Source organism: Narcine bancroftii, chromosome 14 (genome assembly GCF_036971445.1).
Source record: "Narcine bancroftii isolate sNarBan1 chromosome 14, sNarBan1.hap1, whole genome shotgun sequence".
NCBI classification, from domain to species: Eukaryota; Metazoa; Chordata; class Chondrichthyes; order Torpediniformes; family Narcinidae; genus Narcine; species Narcine bancroftii.
The window spans coordinates 10377370-10403908 of record NC_091482.1 but is presented as its reverse complement, the minus strand read 5'-3'; the positions used below and the strand labels follow the sequence as shown (position 1 = coordinate 10403908).

Genomic DNA, 26539 nt, shown 5'->3' with positions numbered 1-26539 from the left:
CCTCTGCAGCTAAACTCAATTCTGTAGTCACACTTCAATAATTGTCATCTGATATAGTTGCAAGTGGACATAGAAAATGTTATCTCTAAAGTTAGATATTATTAAATGTTGCTCGGATAGAGGGCAGAAAGGAGGATTTGGATGTGACCATTTAATGGCTGATAATAGAATCTCTCTAGTGTTTCTACAATCCTTTTGTACCAAATAAGCTTCACTTTTTAGAAAAAGAAGTCCAAGGATTTACCTGATAGAGGTCTTTACAATTATGAAGCATTTGAAAGGGCAGATGTCAAGTAAGTGTGGTGTAAAAGTTATAAACATGTGTCACAAATGAAAAGCGGGGACTAATTAATCCAGAGAACAGAAGAAATCAAAGAATTGTTAAGGCTTAGAATTTGCTACTGCATAAGTAGTACAAGCAAATAAAATGAATCTCTTAAGAAGACACCTGTAATGACAAGTAGGCTACCAAAAATAGACTTTATTCATGATAAATTATTGGTAAAAAAATATGAACCATATTTAGGTTCATATCCATACAGTACATTTCCATCACTGTACATTGTTATATTCATTTCTATTTACACCATTGCCACCACTGTGGCACCTTGTTGTTATACCCCCCCCCCCTTCTGTTGTTTGATTGATTTCCCCTCGATCTCAGCCCCTCAGGCCCTGTTAATGGGAGGACTCTAGACTGTGGATAAGTCCCACAGTGCCTTTGTGTTGGCTGCGCCAAGCCTCAGTGCTTCCCTCAGCATGTACTCCTGCAGCCAGCAGTGTGTCAGTTGGCGGTATTCCCTCACCGGCATCTCAATGTTCTGGAAGACCAAAGTGTGTCTTTCAATAAGTTGATGATCTTGCAGTAGTTCTGAAAGTCTGACTCTGTGTGTCTCTGGGAACAGGCCGTAATATCAGAGGACCTTCTCCACACACCCTTAACAAATCTGCATTCTGCAAAGAGTGAGCGACAAATTTCACTGCAGTTCTACGCTGATCAGTTTATGTAACATTATGTACCTGTTCAAAACGTACCAGGGGTGTAAGTTAATTGGATGTTAATTGGGCAGCACAGACGTGGGCCAAAATGGTCTGTTACCATGCTGTATGTCTAAATTTTAAAAATGTTTAAAAATTAATGGAAAAGCAATCTACTTTGTGTAATCCTCTCCACAATGCTGCCTGTCTAACTACATTGAGATGAAGTGCAGGATATCCAAACAGTAAAGATGAATGTGTTCCCGTAATGTAATCACATAAAGAATTGTAAACTTACTGAAACTTTGATTTCTTTTTCTGTGATTTCTCAATAAGAAAAGATTAAATAATGCCTTGCATGTCAACAGACCAAAAGGACTACATTAGCAATTGATGCTATTGGCTTTAGTCCAATCAAGCCGATTCAGCTTTACAACAGGAGCTGGTTCTGTTTTGCTAGTACCCTCTCTTGAGAACCCGAGGTTCGTGAATGCTCGCCTTGTGCAGAGGACTGAGGGCACTATTGATTATTGAGCAGTGAGGTTGCAATTTCAATGCATTACTTGGGGTTAGAGCTTTTAATATATTCAGTCTATCACAGAATCGTGGCAGAAATGTTTTTCTGTAATAGTTTTATGCAAAAATTTGAAGTGGTGCAATGTGCAGAAACACTGAACACATTCACTTCTGGTATTCCCTTAATAACCTCCTGCCCCCACATTCCAAAAAGCACCTTTTTTTTTTGCTTTAGTTTGAAACTCTGTACTGAAGATGCTCAATTATAGCAAACAACTTGGTGAAATAAACTAAAATAGAAATATCCCACTAATTATATAATATTTATTTCACAGCTTCTGCTGGACACTCATTCCCTCAAAACCGTTTTGCTTGATCTTCCTTCAATTGGTTCACAAGTGGTGCGCAAGGCTCCAGCGAGCTACACAAAGATTGTTGTCAAAGGCATGACTCGCGCAGAGATGATTCTGAAGGTAGGAACGTTTAGTCACGTCAACCAATGACGTGTAATGGACTCATCTGATGCAAGTTGGGAACCCGAATGCTTGCTTCACCAGCTTTATCCAATATATCTTTAAGACACCGGATATCTGAGAGTGATGTATGCATTGTAATCTTATCGCAGACATCAGGTAATGTCTCAAGCTGCAAATGAAATTCTGAACAGCCTTTTGAACGCTGTGGTGAGATTAGCTGAAAAATTATTCCTGCCTATTCTGGGTGTATGTCTGTGCGATAGCTGTCAGTGATTTATTGATTGCTAATATATTTGGTGCAACACCCAGAAAGTATTACTGATGATCCAGGAATAATAATTCCTCTCTGTGTTCTTTGTAGCACAGTGATGCAGGTCAGCCAGGTCAGTAATTTGCACAGCCAAGACCATTCCCTTGTCTGCATTGGCAGTGTTGATACGAGAGCTAAGACCATTGGTTTTATTGAGTTGTGGCTATCGGCTGGGTCGAGTAGAGTTTCAAACCAACATATTTACTGATACGAACTCGCGCGCTTAAAAAAGGTTCACGCTGGTCTCAGTGCTTGTGGAAGTGACGTCAGCTTCCTGTCCGTTGTTTTGCCCCACACTTAGCGCTCCCAAGAATGTCTCTGACTGCGGACTCGACCGCGACTACTGGTGCAGGTCACCTGCAGCGTGGGGTGAGCTGCCACAGAGAAAATGTATTACACTCCTTGATTGATTGTACCAACTGAAGTGTTCTGGTCTCCTTCCATTTTCCAGTAATACAGTAAAACCCCCAGTATCCGGCACCTATGGGGATTGGTAGATGCTAGATAAGTGAATTTTCCAGTTGCTTGAGATTGTATGTTGCGTGATTGGTGAACTAACTGCTAGAGGTGACAATTTTAAACTTTTGTATTTTTTTACCTATTTATTTTCTACTTAAAATCAGTTGCTTAAGGCTGCTGGTTGCTTGAATTCCAGATAACAGGGATTTTACTGTACCTCACAATGGGCTTTAGATTTTTCAACTGGCCAAAGGTACACACTCAGACAGCTCCAGTTTATGGCACAACTAAAACTCTTAGCAAAGCTCAGTTTGCTAGCCATTCTAATACATCAACAAGGAGCAAGTTATTATGTCATAATGGTTTACAAACACTCTTCTCTGCAAAAAGTGACAAAAAGGATTACTGAAGGTTAGAAATGAATAGTTAGGCAAATCTTCCAAAAGAGTGATTGTACCTTTGGCAGACATTCGTTTTATCCACCTTCTGGATCAACCGTATCATACACATCATCCATATCATAGGGTAGTTCTGTACGCACCTAATCTGATCATCTGTGAGAACCTTCTTCAACCTCTGGACCATGATCCAAGGAACGTTTGTTCTATAAAACCTGAGATCATCCAAAACCCTGCTGAACAAACTCTAATCCATACCAAGAAACCCCAGGTGAATCCTAACCTTAATAAATTAGGAAACATAAATGTGAGCATAATTGCTCCCAGCCTCAAAGCCAGCCCCTAAATTACCAAGCAAGACTACTTCTCCAATACAAACAAATGGACATTGAGCCTGAAATCTAGTGTTTCCCCAATCGGGTACATAAAGGCGAGTGGAATTAGCTGAGGCAATTAAGATGTGGGCCAGATCCAAGTGTTCATTAAGTGAAACTCATAAATGCAGGTATTGAGAAGGACAAACATAAGAGGGGCATGCTCTGTTGCCCATAGATATATCCCCAACCTAGGCTGGAATCCTAATCTTTGCCAGGTTAGAGTCATAACAAGCTAATCTTTGCCAGGTTAGAGTCATAACAAGCTCTTTGACACATGAATCAGCATCAATCACCAATACTTTCACTAATCCTACCCTAATCCATTTTATTCTCTCTTAATTACCATCAACTCATCTTTTCCCACTCCCAATACACAAAAAGTACTCTACGTCTACCAATCGGGGGCAATTTACAGCGGCAAATTAACCTACCAATGCACTTGAGTGTGTTTGGAAACTGAGAGGAAACCATGCAGTTACAAGGAGAATGTGCAAACTGCAGAGATCTCACCAGAGGTCAACATTAAACCCAAGTCAGTGGAGCAGTGAGGCAGCAGCTTCACCATCTGTGCTACTCTGTTTCCTTTAAAGTTACCCGAACTCTAATCCACATCAGGATGCTCTCACCCCAATCCATGCCAGGATGTCTCAACCCCAATCCACACCAGGATGCTCCTACCCCAATCCATGCCAGGATGCTCTCACCCGAATCACACCAGGATATCTCAACCCCAATCCACACCAGGATGCTCCTACCCCAATCCATGCCAGGATGCTCTCACCCAAATCCACACCAGGATGTCCCAACCCCAATCCACACCAGGATGCTCTCACTCCAATCCACACCAGGATACTCTCACCCCAATCCCCACCAGGCTGTCCCAGTCCCAATCCCTGCCAGGCTGTCCCAGCCCCAATCCACGCCAAGCTGTCCCAACCCCAATCCATGCCAGGGTGCTTATTCCCACTAATCCATCTTAGCTGCACATTGTGATTTATAGCCCATTTTCCACTGGCATCCCAGTTAATTGGCTGTGCAGTGTCCCAGGATAAGGAGCCCTTTGTGTCATTAACTGGGACACAATTCACCACCGGGGATCGGAGTGTTCCACCTTCAACTGGAAATGGGCAACTTTCTGCTGTGCCTTTTCCACTGGTTTAATCAGTACGCCGGCATCAGCAAACGCTGGGGATATGAGTTGGGGTCGAGGTGGTTCATCCCTGGTATGAAATGGTGTTATTTGATGCTGGCGTGCTGATAGTTTTTTTTTCCACTGGACCCTGTCCCGGTTCATTCCCGGGACAAAGTGCCAATGGAAAAGAGTTTTATGATTACTATTTCTGTGGTAACAATATTTTTATATTTCATATTGCAGGTTTCCCTGGGTATTGGATGACCTTATTTATGGAAATCTACCATGCATTTTTAAATCATTTCAAGCTAGTAATGAAAATAATAAAATGTTTCTACTCACGACAGGGTCACTTTTAGTTCCATTATAGGCAGTGTTTGGTTCAATGAAAACATTATGTAGAGCAATTCAATATGGGTTCCCTCCCCATCTTCGTCCTCCTGTCTTCATTTTTTCTTTCTCTTTTTTCCCTTTCCCAGATCCAAAATCAATTCTCACCTTTCCCCTTATCACATCCATTGTTCGTTGGTCTGGACTCCTCCCCCTTTCTCTCCCAGTCTATGTTGAGGCACCTGCCTGCTTTTTGCTTATACCTTCTATTATGGACATTGCTGCAAGACTAGCTGAGTTTCTCCAGCATTTCTGTGTGTTTTTGATACAATGGGTTCCTATAGAAACAGACATAACAGAGAAACTGGGGCTTGTGGGCAGTTGTCAGGTATGGGAACACTTACATAGCTCAGGAGCTGCCTGTAATCAAATGAATATACTCTATGAATTTGTATTTGCTTCTACCTGTACTTGCAGTGCACGCCTGGATGCCAGTTCTGGGATTTTGCATCAACCTTTAGGACCTGCAAATGGTGACGGTCGCTCATTCAGAAGCAGGCATTCACAACACACAGTGTTCCCGAGCTCCCAGTCTCCCACTGCCAATTTGCTGCCCTCTCCATCATTCTAACCTCGCCTATCAATGGTGGAAAAGCAGGCAATCGAATTGCCCTTAAGAATACAAGTAGAAGAGAATCTTGCTGCAACTGGCTCTAGAGCAAGACATTTGACAGCAATGTCCATGGAGTACCCAATGAACATGCTTAAATAGGCATCCTTCAATTTCTAGGCAATTATCTCTTAACCTTCAGTAATCATAACAACGTGGGCGGCACAACACCGTTACAGCTCCAGTGATTGGGAGCAGGGTTCGAATCCCGCATTGTCTGTAAGGAGTTTGTACGTTCTTCCCGTGTCTTCATGGACTTCCTTCGGGGTCTCCGGTTTCCTCCCACCATTCAAAACATTGTAGGTTAATTGGATGCAATTGAGTGGCATGGGCTCATGGGTTGAAATCGCCGGTTATCTTGCAGTATGTCTCAATTTAAAATTTACGCTCTAATAATAGACTACTAAAACATTCACAGAATAGATAAATGGTTAATAGTATAAATTCATTTATTATTGTACTTCAAAAATTTATTAGTGATATATAAATAAAAAAACTTTCTTAACTGAATATAGTAAAACCCCAGAATTCAAGAAACCAGAAAAAGAATTGCAGAAAAAAATAGATAAAAAATATGGGTTTAAAATTGGTGCATCTCACCAATCCACGCAGCACTCAATCTCAAGCAAATGGAAAATTCATTTATTTGGCATCTTCCAATCCCCATAGGTACCAGATACCAGGGGTTTTAGAATATCAGTATTAAGCCCATAAGATGCGATCATTTGTTCCTTGGTGAACTACTATCACTAAGATGTCTGTACTCCCAATAGTGCTTGAACATCTGCTGTCTTCATGCACAGAATCAGATACAGCTCCTAAATGTGTTTGAAGATACTCACAAGCAAAGCTTGTAATGGGGATTCTTACTCCGAATGAAAGTAAAATTAGTTTGATAGGGAAAAATTTCAACAATTATAAAATGTACTTGTTCACATTATTCTCTTGAGTGGGGCAGCACGGTAGGCAGAGCGATTAGCGCAATGCCTTTACAGCACCAACGATTGGGACTGGGGTTCAAATCCTGCACTGTCTGTAAGGAACTTTTTCTTCTTTGAAGTTCTCTCGGGGAATTTCAGGCAGTGAAGTGTGGGCTCTTTGTTAAATTCGGCAAATCTGAACACTAATCCCACATCTTCACGTTGTTACTGATTCACAGACCAATGCTGCTAGTCTTTTTCTATTCATCTTTACAAGCCCTTATAGAATTTTAAATATTTTTGATTGATCATTAACGTTCGCTCCTTCATACACCAACTTGATGGGTGTTTTCTATTTGAAGTCATTGAGGATCCATGTCATTAAAGTATATTTGGCTCAGTTGATCATACGAGCTTTCTCCAGTTTATTTAATCTCCTGAATAGCCACAGCTAAAACTTGAAACATAATTGAGCGAACAATGTAACCTTCATTCAGAGCCAAACATGCATTTTACAGAATGCACTGTAGTGTTTCAGGAGATGCCTTATCATTCTTGTGTCCACAATCTTCAAGAAGTTATTTATTTGTTTGAAAAGAATAAATTGACAATATTAATTGCAAATAAGAATCTGTTGTGCTGGGACGAATCTTTTTTCTCTCTCTAATTTTTTGCAGCTCAATTTGAGGTAAGAAAACTTACGGCCTTCATGTTATCCACATCTCTCAGCATTCTGAACACTAGAACAGAGATCACACCACCATTTCCTCCACCCCTTGTTTCTTGTACCCAACAATGGTCCATTCTGAATTTCATGGAATCAATGAGGTACTGGAGAAGTTCACTTTCCTTGTTGAGTTCAAGCTTTCTCTCTGTAGAAAATAGAACATTACAGCACAGTACAGTACAGGCCTTTTACCCCAAGATGTTGTTCAGTTCACTCAAAAACCTACTCAAAAATTAAATCTTCCCTTCCTCATGACCCTCTATTTTTCCTTTCATCTATGTGCTTGTTGAAGAGTCTTTTAAATGTCCCCATTTTACTAACCTCCACCACCACCCTTGGCAATCCATTTCAGGCACCCACTACTCACTGTGTAGAAATAAATAAATAACTTTCCCCTGACATCTCCCTAAACTTTCCTGCCCTCACTTTGTACAGAAGTTCTCTGATGTTTGCAACTCACACCCAGGCAAAAAGGTGCTGGCTGTCCACCCTATCTATTCCTCTCATAATCTTGTAGACCTCTATTTAGTTACCTCTCATCCTTCTTCACTCCAAGGAGAAAAACCCTAGCTCTGCTAATTTTTCCTCATAAGTAAGACTCATTCTCCATTCCTGGCCACATCCTGGTAAACCTCCTCTGCACCCTCTCCATCGCTTCCACATCCTTCCTGTAATGAGGCGACCAGAACTGAACACAATATTCCCGACAGTCAGAAGAAACCAGACAATTCTTGTAATGGAATCAAATTTCTCATTCATTCTGGACTTTTACAAATATGTTGCAATATCTTGAAAAGAAAATTTATCTAAAATTATGCACATGTTGGCTTGTTATAGAATTATGTGGCCTTTAACTAATCATTTTCAAGCATCTTCCATTGAGTACACCTTGGAACCAGATTAGCCAGGCGAAAAATCATGTTTTACGATATTCTTTTGGTTTAAAACTTAAGTTTACACTTTAGTCTTTATGTATCAGTTAATGGACAACTTGGATTTTGTTTGTTTAATGAATCACAATGTGCTGTCACATTATCTGCATTAGGCAAAATACAGCTGAAGCTGGCAATGTAAAAAAAACAACTGGGGATGTTTGGAATAGGTCAAGCAGCGTCTATGGAGAGAGAAACAAAGAGACTTTCCATCAGAACTGATGAGAGGACAGAAAGCCAAAACATTACCCATTTCTCTCTCCACAGATGCTACCTGGCTTGATGAACACTTTCAATATTCCTTGTGTCTGCTCTTCTGTGCCACATTTAATCACACACCAGAGTTAATGGTCCAGAATTTCCAATCATCGTCAGTTTTTCTTGATTTGTGGCCAAGCAACCTAGAATAAGTCTATCCCACAAAATGGATGAAAACCAATATTTATGAACCTTTCCAACATTCAGAAGTATGAAGAAATGGTACACAAAACCTTGTGGGGGAAAATGGGATTAGCGTAGATGGGCAAAAGGTCGGCATGGGCACCTTTCTATGGTGTATCTAAGCAGAAGAAACCATTCCGCTCCTTGTGCCTGCTCTGCCATTCATAAGATTAGGTCTTATCTTTTGCCTCATTGCCACCTTCTTGCACTAGTTCTACTACCTTAGTTCCTTGAATTTGCAAAAAATCTTTTCCATCTCTGTCTTGGAATTGTCAGGCCACCCGGTAGAGAATTCCAAAGATTCACTACCCTTTCAATGAAGGGCCTTCTCCTCCCATTCCTGAATGGAAAACCCTTTTTTTCTGAGATCTTGGCCCTTGGTTTTAGACTCACCGGCCACAACCATCAACCCTGCAGGTACCTAGCTAAGCTTTATAGGAATCTTGCATATTTCTGTGACATCATCTCTCCAAAACTTGGAGTGTAGGCTCAGTCTGCTCAACTTCTCTTCATGCAATAAACCTGCCATCCCAAGGACCAACGCAGTGAAGCTTTGCTGCACTCTATTGCAAGTCAACTCTTCCTCAGTAAGGAGAGCAGACCTGCACATAATACTCCAGGTGCAGTCTCACCAGGGCCCCATATAGTTGGAACAAGGCGTCTATAACCCTGTACTCAAAAACTCTTTCAGTAAAGACTAACATATGGTTTGCCTCCCTAATTGCTTGCTGCTCAGGCATGCTAACTTTCAGTGGATCATGTACACGAACACTTGCATGCCTCTGAATAGCAACACTTTCAATCTCTTGACAGCTACTTACTAGTTTTTACAAGCAAAATTGAATTAATAATTTTCACTAATAAGGGCTATTCAAACCATTATTCTCCTATGTATGTTAAACAATTAATGTATCACACTTAAAAAAAAAAGTTAAAGAAACTCAAAGGTTTTTTTTCTAAAATCCAAAAATACTTATTGCCTTGCAGCTGTTCTTCTCAGTTAAACTCCTTTGAGTAGAACCTCGTGTGGCAGGTCACATTTGGTCAGGATTATCTGAGAGGGTTCTCCACATTGGTAAGGCCTCAACTGGAATACTGTGTGCAGTTCTGGTTGCCCTGATGTAGGAAAGTTGTCATTAATCTGGAAAAGGTGTAAGAAGATTTGCAAGAGGTGTGTGGCGCGGTTGGCTTAGTGGTCAGCTCAATGTCATTGCAGCGCCAGCAATCAGGACCGGGGTTTGAATCCTGCGAGTTTGTACGTTCTCCCCATGTCTGCGTGGGTTTTCCCCAGGGCCTCCGGTTTCCTCCCACCATTCGAAACGCACCACAGGTTGTTGGTTAATCGGGTGTAATTGTGTGGCACGGGCTCCTGGGCCGAAATGGCCTGTTATCGTGCCGTGTGTCTAAAAACAAGGATGTTGCCTGGGTGAGAGGAGAGTTTAGATAGACTAGTTCTTTTTCTCCCTGAATGAGAGGAGGCTGAGGGGTGACCTTGTTGAGACAGTAATGATCATTAGGGGCCTAGATATGATGAATCATCACTGTCCTTTCCCCAGTCTAGGTGATTTTAAAATTAAAGGACATACATTTGAGGAATCAGAATTTATTATCATGAACATGTCACAAAATTCATTGTTTTGTGACAGCATCAGAGTGCAAACATTCATATAAAGCACCCTACAAAATAGTGCAAGATGAAAAGAAGGGAGTGTCTGTGGTTCATTATTCATTCATAGATCTGATGGCGGTAGGGAAGAAGCTGACCTTGTGCTGCTGAGAGCTCATCTTCAGGCCCCTGTACCTTTTCCCCAATGGTAGGAGTGTGAGGAGGGCGTGGTCTGGGTGATGGGGGTCCTTGAGGTTAGAGGCTACTTTCTTAAGGCACCGCTTCTTGTAGATGCCTTCGATGGAGCGAAAACTGGTGTCCGTGGTATCGCAGGCCATGATAACAGCCCTCTGGAGTGTTTTTCTTGTCCTGACCGTTGGCACCTCCGTACCAGACAATGATGCAACCAGCCAGAATCCTCTCCATGGTACTCCTGTAGATGATTTTGAGGGTCTTCGGTAGCGTACCAAATCTCCTCGAACACCGTGTAAAGTATAGCTGCTGGCAAGCCTTCTTTGTGATTGCATCAACGTGGAGGCTCCAGGACAGATCCTCAGAGATGTTGACACCCGAGAATTTGGAGTTCTTGACCTTCCCTGCTGCTGACGATGTGGACTGGTTCATGTTCTCATTTCCTCCTGAAGTCCATAATTAATTCCTTAGTTTGGCTAATCTTGAGTGCAAGGTAGTTCTTGTGACCCCACTCAAGGGGAGGGGGGTGGGGAGTAAAGACTTAAAAGGGACCTGAGGAGCAATGTTGTTTTACAGAGGGTGTTGTGTATATGGACTGAACTGCTATAGAAACATGCTGTTTGGTCCACCAGAGGAAGTGGTAGAAGCAGCAACAAATACGATATTGATAAAACATTTGGACAGGTAAATGGATAAGTACAGGTTTAGAGGGATATCGGTCAAACACAGGCAAATGGGAGCAGCTTAAATGGGAAAACCTGGTTGGCATGGTCGAGTTGAGTCAAAGGTGCCATCCTGTACAGCTCAATAACTACGGCTTTAAGTGGAGAGGAATCCTTCCAATTTTGTCCTCAGAGGTCGGCATTAGCGTCTAGTCATTGGAGTGAAATACTTGTGATGCAGCTGCCTCATACCTCCAGTGTCTTCACTCTAGGTGTGTGTGTGTGTGTGTGTGTGTGTGTGTGTGTGTGTGTGTGTGTGTGTGTGTGTGTGTGTGTGTGTGTGTGTGTGTGTGTGCGCGCGCGCGCGCGCGCATTTCCTCTAGGCCATCTGCTCTACTCCTGTTTGCCACATACACGGTTTGGGAGGTTAAGTGGCCACCATAAACTGACCATGGTGTATAGATGAATGATCAAATCTAGGGGAAAGTCTCTGAGAACATGGAGGGAATAAAATTGGATGAGGCCAAATGGTCATTGTGGACTTGGTGAGCCAAAGGGCCTGTTTCCATGCTGTACAAGTCAATGGCTCTGATGACCATCAGGACCTTCGGGGATTCACGCCTTTGTGCTTACATGTACAGAACTCCCAGTGTTGGTGGCACTTACACAGGAGAACACTGCTCACGGAAGACTCAGCCCAGTGATTCGTCCTAATACTCAAGTTGCGCATCTTGTTTCCTCATCAAATGTTTCAGTGCCTTCCTCCAGGAATACAAGTTCAGTAACCCCACCCCCCCCCCGGTATCCGGCACCTATGGGAATTGTTAGACGCTGGATAAATGAATCTTCCAGTCGATTGAAATCGAGTGCTGCCAATTTTAAACATCCGGGTGGGTTTTTTTTTTACCTACAGGTATTTATTTTCTGTGATTTTTTTTTGCCAGTCGCTTGAAATCGGGATAACGAATGTTTGCTGTCCAACTTGTTCACCGCTTTAGGGGCCACATTGGTTCAATTAGCAGCAAATTCACCCCTGAAAGATGGTGTTTCCGCACAGTTCACATAGGAGGTTTAGCTGAAGAGGTCTAAAATCATAAGGGGTCTCGATGAAGTAATTAGGAGGGGCTTCCTTGCCTTAGAATAGGATCTAAAACCATAGATTTGAGTGATGCGTGGAGACAATGTTCCCCTGGAGGGTGGGCTGGAACCTTTGACCTTTAAGGCTATGGATCCATTGCTCGAAGATGGTTTTAGACTGAATAGCTCTTGTTCGACTGGATTGACCACACTTTTTGTCATAAATCTCTTTGAGTCGAAAAAGGGCTCAGTTTTAGGGACAGAAAATATTAGAAACAAAGGTGAGTGCACTCAAGTCTACTCTGCCATTCATCACAATCACTGTTGATCCCCCTATCGCGTCCACAAGCCTAAGTGTCATTCTTATTCCAAACTCGGCTCGTGGAATCCAGGCTGAGTTGTTAGAGGTGATATATTTCAAATCAAACACTAATCTAAAGCTTTAGTTTCCTCTAGTTCTTCCTTTATCTGCACCCACCATTAGCAGATTGAGGATTAATCCATCTGATCGGCTCTTGGAGGGTCCTGTATCTAAGAGGCTGACCAGTTTTGACTGTGCTTCAGGATGAATCTATTGGTGGGAAAATGCTGAATGTGAAAACACACAGTATAGAACTTTCCCACCATAGAACGTAATTCAAGATTCCTTCATTGTCATGTAATAGTGCGGAGCAAGTAATATTACATGAAATTTCATCTCCATACATTCCCGTCACTCTGCATTGTTACAATTGATTTTATTTCTACCAGTACTACCACTGTGGCACCTTGCAGTTACTCCCCACTCTGTTGTTTGAAAGGCTTCCCCTCAGTGCCCAGTAATGGGAGGACTGTAGACTGTGGTCCTGCCCCACAGCGCCATCACGTTGGCTGAACCAACCCTCAGTGTGTCCCTCAACACATACTCCATTCGGCAGCATTCCCTCGCCCACGTCTCCATGCGCTGAAAGACCAACAGGTTTCCGGAAGGCCAAAGTGCATCTTCACCCAGATGATGGTCTTCCAGCAGTCCTCGATATCTGACTCCGTGTGAGGCCCTGGACACAGCCTGTAAATCCAAGAGTCCTCTGTCTTACTGCTGCTGGGGTTTACAGAAAATTGCCTTTTGCCTGGCATAGGCAGGTGAAGTCGCCGTCAGTGTCGCCCGGCGCCCCTTACAGCAGGAGAGAAAGAGAAGCAAAAGTCGCTGAGTGTCCATGACGTGACTTTGCCTCCAACACGCTTCAAATCTCTTGAAAGAACAGTGCCAAATCGTGGAGCTAAACATCTGCTTTAAGCTAAATGGCTGCAGTACCCATTTCTAAACATGTTGGTGTCTCTTTTGTGTCTGGGTGCAGTTGGAATGCCATTAGCACACACAGAAAAGCAAATGCTCGCTGATGTGCAAATGTACATCAAAGAAATGGCTGAATAAGTAAAATGAGATTTTGAGACTAACTCTTTTATTGGAGACTAGCCAGCATCCTGTATAGCTTCAATTAAATGAGGTACTGATCAGAATTCTTCAACAATCTGTGCGTTCATCTGGGGGTGTGGGTACTTTATGAAGTACCATGCATTTAGTACTATAAATAAAATCTCTATCCAGTGGCTGTTTTATTGCATAAAATCCATGTGTTCAACATACTCGAGTGTAAAGGCACAAAGTGCTTTTATATTGTGGCTTATCAAGTTATTTAAACACTTTTAATGAGAAATTATTCTTGGACTGGAATAACTTGTTGCTGCCTTTACCTCTATTATGATTTTGTGCACAGCTGGATATCACCAAGCAGCTGCTGGTTGAGTGATCAGTTAAGCATCGTGGGTTTGAGATGGATGAAGTGGGCAGTACTAACCAGAAGTGTGTGGAGGAACATTGGCCAGGGGCACCCAAAATAGCGTCACGGGGGAGGGCTTCATTGGCCTTCCAAGTGGCTGGATGTACCTCCAGTTTATTAACGCAGATCCCCATTCCAGACCGGCCCTATGCTCAGGACAAGAAAGCTCCAGAAGGTTGTGAGCTCGGCCTGTAACATCACAGGGACGATTGGGGACATCTACAAGAGGCAGTGTCTTAAGAAAGCAGCCTCCATCCTCACCCGGGCCACGCCCTCTTCATTCTCCTACCTACCATCGGGAAAGGAGCCTGAAGATGAGCACTCAAGGGCAGACAGCTTTTTTTTTTACCTCCGCCATCAGATTTCTGAATGAGCAATGAACCACAGACACTACCTTATTTTGTATTTTTCTTACACTAACTTTATTTATTTTGTAAGGTGGTTTATATGAATGTTTGCACTGTGAAGCTGCAGCAAAACAATGAATTTTGTGACATGTTCATGACAATAAATTCTGATTCTGGTACTTTTGCTGAGGAGAGAGAGCATTTGAGCAAATGATGTCGGGCACCACACATGGAGAGGCAAGCTGGCCGCAGCTCTCCCCAGAACTCTCTTGGACTCTCTCCAAGCTTGCTCTTTGGTGGAGATGGCGGGGGGGGGGGGGGGGGAAGGGAGAAAGGGAAATTTCTCACCCTTTGACCAAAGAATGATGGCTTGTGAGAGACCAGAGAGAAAAAAAGAGGCACCAAATGTGCTGTAAAATCAGAAGAAAAAATAAATGCAAATTCTTAGAATTTCAAAAATGTTGGATGTTAAGCTCTTGGGAGTAAGTGGCATTTCGCCGGTCAAGGTTTCTTTTCAAACAGCCTCCACCTTTAGTTTGAAATTCTGAAAAGGAATATGCAACAAGCTACAGCTGCCTGCTAATTTTTCTGCCAAAAGCTATTTGCTAAAACCTGACCACAACCCAAGAAACTGCAAGAGGTACAAAGTTTGCGGCATATACATTTTGAAGAAATTGTTTTCATGTGGATTTTGCAGGACAATGCAAATCACCTTCCCCATTCCCCAAGCTGCGTGTGAGTTTCTAATTTTAGCAAGGAGGACCTTCACTAAGTGCAGAGTAGCTTTGCTGCAAAGAGATGTCAGGTTTTAATACTCAGTGAGAGCAGGATCAGTTCCTCTCCTTCATTCATTCTTACTATGGCAAATCAGCTGCATAACCCTTTGAGAAAATGTGGAAAGGTGAACACTGGTTGAACAATGAGTGGCATAGGGGTGAAACTGCTCCACAGCAGCAGGGACCCGGGTTCTCTCCTGACCCCCAGTGCTGTCTGAATGTACTTGGTATGCTTTCCCTGCACCCACCTTGGTTTCCTCCCACATGTACAGATTAGTAAGTTGATTGGCCACTGTAGGCCACTCGTGGTGTACAGCAGAGTGGGAGAATCTGGGGCTGCGGCGATAGGATTAATGCAGATCAAATGGCAAGTTGTCCCTTAGTGGGCAAACACCAGAGGATATATGTACGTAGTTAAGGGAGGGAAGTTTAAGGGTAAGTTTTTACAGAGAATTATGGGTGCCTGGACTGCCTTGCCAGAGATGATGTTGGAGGCTGAAATATTGGGGGCATTTAAGAGATGGATAAAAGAAAAATAGAGGGTTATGGTGTCAGGAGGGTTTAGTACTTTTTTTTAGGAAGGAATATATGGGTTGGCACAACATTGAGGGCCAAAGGGCCAGTCCTGTGATGTATTGTTCTATGTCTATGTCTCTGGGCTGATTGGCTCAATACTCTCTGATTGTGCCTGTTAGGGCCAGTTTTGTGACATTTATGAAACAGTTATTTTTTAATTGTGCATTGAACAGTCGAGCACAGGAAAAGGCCCTTCAGCCCACAATGTCTGTGCTGAACATAATGCCCAAATTAAACTAAAACTCTGCCTGCTTTTTGCTTTACGCCTTGGAAGAAGGGCTCAGGCCCAGACCATCAGTAATAATCTTTACCTCCTATGGACGCTGCGAGACCGGCTGAGTTCTGTGTGTTTTTAATTTAGACGTACAGTACGTTAACAGGCCATTTTGGCCACCAGTCTGTGCCGCCCAATTTACATCCAATTAACCTACAACCCCAGTATGTTTTAAAAAAAATAAACTTTCTTCTAAATGGCTAATGCAGGAAAAGCGGGGGGTTGGAGCCCTTCAACCAGCCACACCCCACCATCCACAAGACTGATCCTGGTACGTTTTGAATTGTGGGAGGAAACCAGGGAAAACCCACGCAGACATGGGGAGATCATACCAACTCCTTACAGATAGCATGGAATTCAAACCCCGGTCTCAATCGCTGGCGCTGTAAAGGCATTGAGGTAACCGCTACGCCAACCGTGCTGCCGCTAAAACAAGAATTACACCGTGCCCATCACCCACAGGCAGCTGGAATTGTGGAAAGAGGAAATGGAACCTTGAGAAATAAGTTGGCCAAACTAACTGAAGAAACAGGACTAAATAGGTTGAAAGTACTCCCTCTGGGCCATTTTGAAATGAGAATTACACCACACACTTGCAGACTTTGTGTTTCACTCAAAACCTACCCAATTGCTTTAATGTGAGGGTAGTGGAAGAAAAATTGGTAGACAAAATTTGTAATGGAATAACTAGGCAACCAGCATTTGATATCTGATCTCTGGATGTATTCCACGTAGTTATTGTTAGTGGAAAACAGCTGCATCATTCAGCTGTAGAAATACTCCAGTGTGTGCAGGTGATCAATTTAAATGATAAGATCCTCATTCAGAGAAATGGAGAACAATAGTGTTGAATGACCCTGACAGTTACCATGTTCTCCTGCAGCCTGTTGTGTTTTACATGTTAAGAAGATGGTTACCAGGCTCTTAACCCCCACTGAGCAGAACGGTTTAAAATGGTCTCAGATTGCAGCAAATGGAGTACACTAAGTTGCTGCTCTCAAAAATAGCCCTGCTACATGCATAAATAAGCCCAGGTGTTTTCCTTTTAGATGAAAGCTATTGCAAATACCTGGTCACAATAAAAAAACATATGCAGTACTGGCAATGGAAGAGTGTTAGATAGCATGGTTAGTTGTGGGTGTAAATGGCTTAGATAATGGTAACTAGATGGCTTGGCTGATGGTGGCTGCAGGAGGTTGGCACTGGCTGTAGGTGGGTTTCGTTGGCACTGGCTGTAGGAGGGATTGGCAGTGGTTGCAGGAGGGCTTGGTTGGCAGTGGCTGCAGGAGGGATTGGCAGTGGCTGCAGGAGGGATTGGCAGTGGCTGCAGGAGGGATTGGCAGTGGCTGCAGGAGGGATTGGCAGTGGCTGCAGGAGGGATTGGCAGTGGCTGCAGGAGGGCTTGGTTGACAGTGGCTGCAGAAGGGCTTGGTTGGCACTGGCTGCAGGAGGGATTGGCAGTGGCTGCAGGAGGGATTGGCAGTGGCTGCAGGAGGGATTGGCAGTGGCTGCAGGAGTGATTGGTTGGCAGTGGCTGCAGGAGTGATTGGTTGGCAGTGGCTGCAGGAGGGCTTGGTTGGCATCGGCTGTAGGAGGGATTGGCACTGGCTGCAGGAGGGTTTATCTGGTGTTGAGTAAAACTCGGAAGTCTACAGACAATGTGATTGTAGTAAAAACACAGAAATACTGGAAGAACTAAGCCAGTCTCTCAGACTAGTGGTGGCTTTGGTTGGTGTGGGGTACACATTTCTGATATTAGCAGTCCTGTACACATTTTTTCAGCTTCCTTAATGTGAATGTATGGGAGAGAAAGTCAACATTATATTTCACAGTACTCTGGATCTGTAGTTTTACCTTTGTTTGATGTCTCCATCCACTGATCTTGCTTCAACTGAAAGCCTCTCCACCTGGAAAGAGAACTAATAGCTTAGTTTGCAAAGGAATTTTGTCCTTCGCCTTCCTTTTGCTACAACGTTATGGACTCAATGTGGAACTTACCAGGACGGGTCTAACCAAGTTTGTTTGATTCTGTGGTGCTCATTCAAGAAGATCGCTTGTTACATTAATGGTTGATTTAAAATGATAAAGTGCTTCACTGGAACATTCTCGAGCCTATAATTGACATGGCCTACATCAAGCAATCATTGAGCAGGTGATCAAAAATTAATTAATGAAGAAAATTATAAGGAATGACTTAAAGAGGAGTGGTAGATTTATTCAGGCATTGCAAAATGGTCGTTATCTCTAAGCTTATGATCAGATCCGAATAAAGTGAAAATTGAGGACTAATGATCTGAAATATTAACTGGCATTGAATCTAGATTTTTGTTATCTGCTTAAACAATAAATGACAGAAGAATACAAGAAATTGCAGCAGAAGTCAGCCATTCGGCCCATCGAGTCTGCTCCACCATTCAGTAGTATTCAATGAGATCATGGCTGATCTGATGATAGGCTCATCTCCACCGATCTGCCTTTTCCCCATATCCCTAATTCCCCTACTATCCAGATGCCTCAAAAATGTTTACTGAGGCCACCTCCACTACTTCCGTGGGTAGAGAATTCCATAGATACACCACTCAGTGGGAAAAGCAGTTCCTCCTCATCTCTGTGTAAATCTACTATCCTGGTTCTTTTTTATTTAAACTTTATTTAAAGATTTTATTACATGAATAAAACAAAGAAATTACATTTAAAGAGAAATAAAAATAAAGTAATTATTGCAACACAACATTAATAACCTACTATCCTGGTTCTTGAGGCTGTCCTTTAGTTATCGTTTCACCTACCAATGGAAACTTATCTACCTCTAGCTTATCTATTCCTTTCATAACTTTATTCGTTTCTTTAAGATCCCCTCTCATTCATCTGAATTCCAGCAAGTACAGTCCCAGACAACTCAATCTCTCCTCATAGGCTAACCCGTTCATCCTTGGAATCAACTTGGTGAACCTCCTCTGCATCACCTCCAAAGCCAGTACCTCCATCCTCAAGTAAGGAGACCAGAGCTGCACGCAGTACTCCTAACTTCACATTAAGAAAACTAATGGAACAGTGGTATCTTGCCAGGTAATTCCCATTGCACTTAGTGTGTGAACTAACCAGCACCCTAGTTAATTCTGATTTGGAAGCTAGTGGCTACTTTAGGAAAGGTGGGTGGGAGGCCTTGAGTATGAAGTGGGGTGGTAGGTACAGCATATGCTTGGACCTTTTTTTAAATAGGTATCAGTGAAAAGAAGTCTTTACAGCATGCTGGCAGTCAGCCAGTACTGTTGTCAAGTTCATCTATGAATGATTTGGAAAGGGTAGGAGCCTCATAGAGAGAGAAAGTGTGTGATGGACACCTCCCGGAATTGTACGTTCCAGATGTCCTCACTCAGCCCTGTGTATACCTTGTGTGGAAGTTTAGTACTGAGCTAACCATACGGTTTAAATTAGATTTAAAATTTTCTTAAAATAAATCTTGTTCAATGTATGAAATATAATGCTTACATTTTTAAAGGAGTGTTATTATTACATCGTAAGGTGAAATATTCCACAAGGGTGCTAGATAATGCAACGGCTGTGACAGCTTCAGAATATTATTATTGGTGAGAGAGATCACTAAAAGGGGAGCAATATGCATTCACTAGTGTTTTCTCCCTTCGGAACTTATTGACCCAATAAACGAACTAGCGGACAGAGTGTGAGATGTTTTCCATTAATCATTTGTCTGCTATATATACTTGTGTGGGGTTTTTATACCTTGCTTGCCACTTCTGATTTTATCGTTAACCGGGGACAATTTTTAAGAGACTGAGGTAAAATGTAAAATGTATCCCAAGTTCTTGAAAGGGCCAAGAGATTTACCAATCATCCTCAGCTACAGGCATGGTTCCAGAGGTCTGGAAGAATGTCTATGGCTGTAATCTTGTTCCAAAGGATTACAGGCACAGGCAAGTAACTGCAAGCCAGTCAACTCAATATCGGTATTGAGAAATTCTGAGATTTAACAGAAATAAGAATTTAAATCAAAGGTAGTAAGCATGGATTTGATAAGGCGTTGTGTTTGATTAGTTTAAATTGTTTTTTTTTTAGGTGTTTACATAGAGGCTTAATGTGGGTAGAACATTCAATATAGTAAACATGGATCTTAGCAGGACAATTGACAAAGTCCCTTGTGGTAAAATGAACAGGAAAGTAAAAGCCCCTTGATTCCAATATATTACAATACATGGTAACAGGCAACACTGAAATAGTCAACCCCTTATTTTTTGGCCAAAAAATTCTGGTATTTTTCATATATCACATGTAAAAGAAAAGCCCCCTATATTTGGCCCCAGCTGCCCACCCACCCAAGCTCCTGATGGTCTGACCACAGAATTTTGCCGAGCTCTCCCAACCGAGCTCCCAATGCCCCAACCACGGACTCTCACCTAGGCCTGCCTGCCTATCAGAACTCCCAATAGGACACTGAAAATGGCAAGGTGGGTAGATAAGATGGTTAAGAAGACCTTAGTGGCTGAGGTGTGAAATAAAAGAGCAGGAAATTCATAGTAGAGCTCTGTAAACCAATGCGACGAGAGACTGCAGATCCTGGAATCTGGAGCGTGTCGAGCAGCATCTGATGGAACGCAGCAAGAAAGAATTGTCAACCTAAAATATCAAAAATTATCCTCTCTCACCCCACTGATGTTGCTGACATAGTGTAAATTCTCATCATCACACAGCAGGAAGAATATGATTGCACTGGAAGAGATTTACAGGGATGATGCCAGGGTTGGGAATATTAGTTTTGGTCTAGGGTTTTTTCCCTCAAGTAATTTAACCGGAGGGTGTGTGAAATGCCACAGGAGCAGACAGGTTGCACAGGAAGGACTTGTTTCCTTGGGAGAGAACACCAATAACTAGAGGTATAAATTTAAGGTAATTGGTGGAAGGATTACAGAGGAGGTGAGTAGTGTGGATCACATTTAAAAAGGACCTGGATGAGCATTTGAAGAGTTGAAGATATGAAGCAAGAGCTGGAGAGTGAGTGTAGCATGACCAATAACCACAAGCAGACGCAAAGCAAGTGATTAAAGGGTTTAATGACCTGAAACATCAGGCACCGTTTTACATACTGCTGGCCCGTATCTAAGGCTGGTATAGCGGGAAGAGACTAAGGCTGTCAGCCTTTACTGGGAATCTTTCAGGAAGGAGTGAGAGAGGAGCTAGAAGGTCGGAGGCAGGCCAGCCTGTACAGTGTAGTGAGGCAGTGCACTACCATATTCCACCACAGTGAGATTCAGCTCAGTTGTCTATTTTTGACCAATACACATTTCTGTGCCAAAATTTCAAGGATCCTAACACTGTCCTGATTGAACATCACAAATCTCTGATCTCTACCATGGAGCAGAGCATCAGGCCCATGGTACCATCTATCAAAGACACACACCATTCTGGCTTGTAAACTCATCACCATTCCTTTATCATCACTAGCTCCAAACCCTGGAATTCCCTTCTTCTTATTGATGAGAGAGGGTGAGATGGCTCGCTACCACCTTCCTAGGGCAGTTATGAACAGAAAATAAATGTCAGCGGCAAAATGACGTACACAAGCAAATACATTTTGTAGAAGTAAAATAAGAATGCTGGAGAAACTCAGCAGGTCAAACAGTGTACTCAAGAGATACAGAACCATCGGATCAGGCTTGAGGCCTTCATCAGGGATGCGAGCAAAACGTTTTGTTCGGGTGCCTGCCCACACCTTGATGAAGGGCTCAGGCCTGAAACGTTGGTTCTGTATCTTTGCTATATAAAGAACCCTGTTTGACCCACTGAGCTCCTCCAGCCTTGTGTTTTTACTTCACTCACTATGTCTGCAGACTTTCGTGTTTTACTCTTACATTTTGAAGAAAGCTATGTTCAAATTACACAAACAGTTTCTTCCCCATTTCTGAACGGACAATTAGCCTATGGGCACTACATCACTTTTTTTTTGCATTAATCACATTCCAAAGAAGAGGTACAAGGACTGCCTAAAGAAATCTCTTGGTGCCTGCCACATTGACCACCGCTGATATCGCCTCAAACCGTGCATCTTGGCGCCTCACAGTTTGGCGGGCAGCAACCTCCTTTGAAGAAGACCGCAGAGCCCACCTCACTGACGAAAGACAAAGGAGGAAAAACCCAACACCCAACCCCAACCCACCAATTTTCCCTTGCAACCGCTGCAACCGTGTCTGCCTGTCCCGCATCGGACTTATCAGCCACAAACGAGCCTGCAGCTGACATGGACATTTACCCCTCCATAAATCTTCGTCCGCAAAGCCGAGCCAAAGAAGAATGCACAATTACTGCTGCTGCAAAACATTAAATGTTGTGACACGCATCCATGATTCTGACTCAAGGCTGCTTTCGGACTGTAAAGGCATGAAACCATTGCTGCAATCAAATGATATATCTGTATATAGCCTAGTACTGACTCATTACATGCCAGATGTGTTACAGACATTATTCAATCCAATAGAGAACAGCATGCCCCAATATTAACCAAACACTTAAGATCAATAAACATGCTCCAGTCTGTAATTAACATCTAATTGACCTTGTCCTATGTTTTCTTGATGCTAATCAACCTTTATATCAGAACTAAGATGAGCCTTTTGGCATGATGCTCTGGCATGTGTATTTCAGGCATAGGACAGTACACAGGCCCATATTGTCTGTGCCAACCTTAATGCCAAAACCTTGATTTTCTGTGAGCAACATAATACCACACCTATTTTATTTATCTTTTTGGTCTCCCAAATGCAGTTTTCTATGACCTAATACTTCTAATAGTGGCCTAAAACATGCAAATTCCCAAGTACAGCACAGAAACAGGCCCTTTGGCCCTTGTAGTCCATGCTGAACTATTATTCTACATTGTCCCAAGGACCCAACCATTGCACTCCCATACCCCTCCAGTCCACAAACCTGTTCAAATTCTTCTTAAAAATTAAAATCGAGCCCACATTCTCCACAGCTATTTCCACACACTCTCTGTGTGAAGATGTTCCCCTTAAACTTTTCCCCTTTCACCCTTAACCCATGTCCTCTGGTTTGTGGTTTGTATCTCACCTACCCTCAGTGGAAAAAACCTACCTACATTTACTCTGTCTGTCCCCCCTCATAATTTTAAATACCTCTATCAAATCTCCCCTCATCCTTTTATGGTTCAGGGAATAAAGTCCGAACCTGTTTAACCTTTCCTGGCTACTCAGTTCCTGATTTTTTTTTTTGGCGGTTCCAGTCAATCGGACCTGAACCCTGTGGAAAAGAGCTATATCCCTGCAGCCATAAATGAAGGACCTGGGAGCAGCAAGCACAGCGTTTAAGTATTATTATTATTTTCAAAATGAGCAAATTTTAATTGTTTCCTTATTCTTCATGAATGCAGTTCTATTCCTCAACAACCATTTTATTTTCCTTGCTCTTAATAAAGTAAAATCAATGGCAGGGAATGTCTGTTTTTCGGTTCTCTTGTTGACACTTTTAGATCAGGTGCTTTGAATTTTGTTAAATGTAAAAGAATTTCAATTTAAAGTAAACAAAAGTCAGTAAATTTAACACAATATCCTTACGGATTTTCGATCGTCGAGGAAATTAAAGGCTGCACAACAATAGTGAATGAGCCTTGTTCTAATTGAATGGTACACCAGGCTCCGGGGACTGAATAGCCCACTCCTGTTCCTGCAATGTGCAGATTTAAAGCCAGAAGCAGCTCTAATTGCCTCTCCAATTGACCCCAGGAATTTGTAGGTAGGCCATTAGAACTGCCTACTTGCACTGCTTTCCTAGAGTACTGAAACCATCGCCTTGAACCGAGCAGATCCAATTAAACGCAGCTTTACCTAATTGGCAAACAATCTCAACCATATTCCATATTCAGTGTACTAATGTTTATGCTTCACTGAATGCCAATAGTTGTCCTGCTTTTCACTGTGCAAAAATTACATTTCTTGTTTTACTTTACCTGCGATGCTGCTTTCTGGACCTGCATTGACCCCCTCCAAATAGTGCGTTTTACTTTGAACAGATAAAGGGATTCATTTAGTGTGGAACTGGGAATGCAAACGAGACTCTTGGAGTTTGCCAAGGTGGAAGAACGGAAGAATTCAGCCACTGAAGTTGGAATTCGAGGGCCAAACCCATCGGGACCATTGCCTAAAGAGGGCGCACAAAAATCAGTGAACCGGTGCGGACTCGAAAGGCCAACATGGCCTGTTTCCGCTCCGTAAATGGTTAGATGGGAAAGTCCCAGCTGCGAAACAAATCCAACTGTTGGCCATTCCGCATTGTCTGGTTAAATTAAGTTCAGCCAGATTGCTGTCAGAAGGAAGCAAGCAGAGGCTGACTGACTTTCCTCGGGGAAGGAAGCTGACTTGAGTGAGGAAGCATTGTATTGCTCATGCTGGAAGCACGTGAGCAAGTTGGTCCCCAATGTCTGCCGCCGGAAGTGTCACATTCTGCTTATCTCTGCCCCGGATGGTGAATCCATTGAATGCCTCAACACGCAATGAAAAGTGATTGGTAAACTCGAAAGAGAATGCCTGCCTTATTTCTGGTTGCGCACACACAAAAGGAAGCATTAACATGCCACATGTCTGAGGATGAGTGATGTAGTTAAGGAAAGATGTTTATGGATGGCATGAAACATCCATAGGAACAATTGCTACCATCAAATAAAAGCAAAATGATATGGGTCTGACTGAATTTGAAAAGTTTAGTGTATATTGCAAGACAGGTCATGCAGCAGACATACAAAATAGAGTGACCAACATTTCTGGCCTGGCCCGAACCATTGGATGATGAGTGACCTGCCACGTTTCTCCAGCACATTTGTATATTGCACGATCCCAGCCTCTGCAGATTTGTTCAACTTTCATGTATATTGTTCTATCTCCTAATACTAAATCTATTATTACTCGAGGTCCAGTGGGGTGAGAGTCTGACCTCAAAACTTGCAAGGACTTACAGATGTCACTCCTTTACGACACACTGCAAAATCGAAACAATATATTGGTTGTACAAAGATCTGATTTAAAGACTTTAAGGTTACCCCCATTGTTAGGATTTCACAGCATATTGTACAACAGTGGAATACTTCCATAGTTTGAAAAAGGGATATAACTAATGAAATCAGCCATCGTCTTTGTAAAATAAAATCCTGGAGTAAAAGCAAAGCATCCAGAAAATTAGATTCACTCTGAACCATGTCCTCTTGAGTGAAGGAGGGATACCAGCAATGAAGAGTTTGAGGAAATGGCAGCTGGATGATTCTGGGCATGTAGTATAGTGGGTGGAACATGAATTGACCACCAGGAACTAAATGCATGTTGAAGAAATAATGCACTCCCTCCGATCAGACATTTGAACGAGATCCTGAGATGTGTTCATGTGCCATGGGTGAGTTCTGGAGATTTCATTGAATTAGATCACTGGGATCTCCCTTTCCTCCATTGACAGCATTCACCAGAAGCATTGTTTAAATAGGGCTCAAAGAATTATTGAGGATCCCTTCCATCTATCACACGGTATCTTTGATCCACTACTATCATGAAGGAGGTACAGGAGCATCAGAATCAGGACTGCCAGGCTGGGCAATTGATGAACAGTATCCTTTAACCTTGGGTCTCTTATAAATGAGTAATTTATTCAGAACTATTTTTACATAGAGTATTTATTTTGTATGATATTTTGATATATGCAGGTGATTATTGTGTATATAAATGTGTGCACTGAGAACCAGAAAAACGATATTTTGTCTGGTTGCATATGTACAGCCAGGAAAGATATTTTTTTTAAAAACTTGAACTTAATCAAAAGATGAATAGAATTTTCTGTTTTAGTATCACGTCCACCAGTTCATCTTCTGCAAACCACTCCAGAAACTGATCCACCAATGCCTTTAGTTTTATTTTTGGGATCCTGTTTTATACACATTGATCTCAATAAATTGGATAGTTTGAATGAGATTATTTTGACATCGTATGTGAAGTTTCATGAGCTACAATATAATTTTTGATGACAGATGTTTTGGTAATGTCACTAGTTAAAATACATGGTCAAATTCGAGCTAAATCACATTTTAACGATGTTAATATATCTTAATTTTTCAGGTAGTCATGGCTCCACATGAAGCATCTGTCGTGTTCGTAGATAATTACATCAAACTTCTGGCAGACTGCAGCACAGACACGTTCCAGAAAGTTCTTGACATGAAGGTAAAGTCTATTATGTTAACTTTGTGGTCTCAGAACAAATATGCTACAATATTGGAATGAAAACAGTTGCCAAGCATCCTGGAAATTCACAACTCACAGCACCTAAAAATGTTAAAGCGATTGATGGTTGATGAGATTCTTTGGTCTGTAACCAACCAAGTGTAAATGCTAGGTGATCACAAGATGGACCTCTTTAAAGTAATGCTGTGTGAGGTATTGGAATGCCCAATGAGAGTTCAGGCCACCAAAATGGGTACAGTGCAGGACTAGATTGCACCCAGGATTTGGGACCCCAAAGGAAATGGTGAAGCAGG

General features: G+C 42.4%; 1 protein-coding gene across 5 annotated transcripts in view; it reads left to right on the top strand.

Moving 5' to 3' along the window:
- The window catches only part of vps53 (VPS53 subunit of GARP complex), a 300014-nt gene that overhangs the window by 260661 nt on the left and 12814 nt on the right, over window positions 1–26539 (top strand). For all 5 annotated transcript variants that reach the window (XM_069912009.1, XM_069912007.1, XM_069912008.1 and 2 more), the window contains 2 exons: window positions 1830–1967; window positions 26121–26225. In XM_069912009.1, the coding sequence (XP_069768110.1) occupies window positions 1830–1967; window positions 26121–26225 (243 nt within the window). The remainder of the gene's footprint in view (window positions 1–1829; window positions 1968–26120; window positions 26226–26539) is intronic.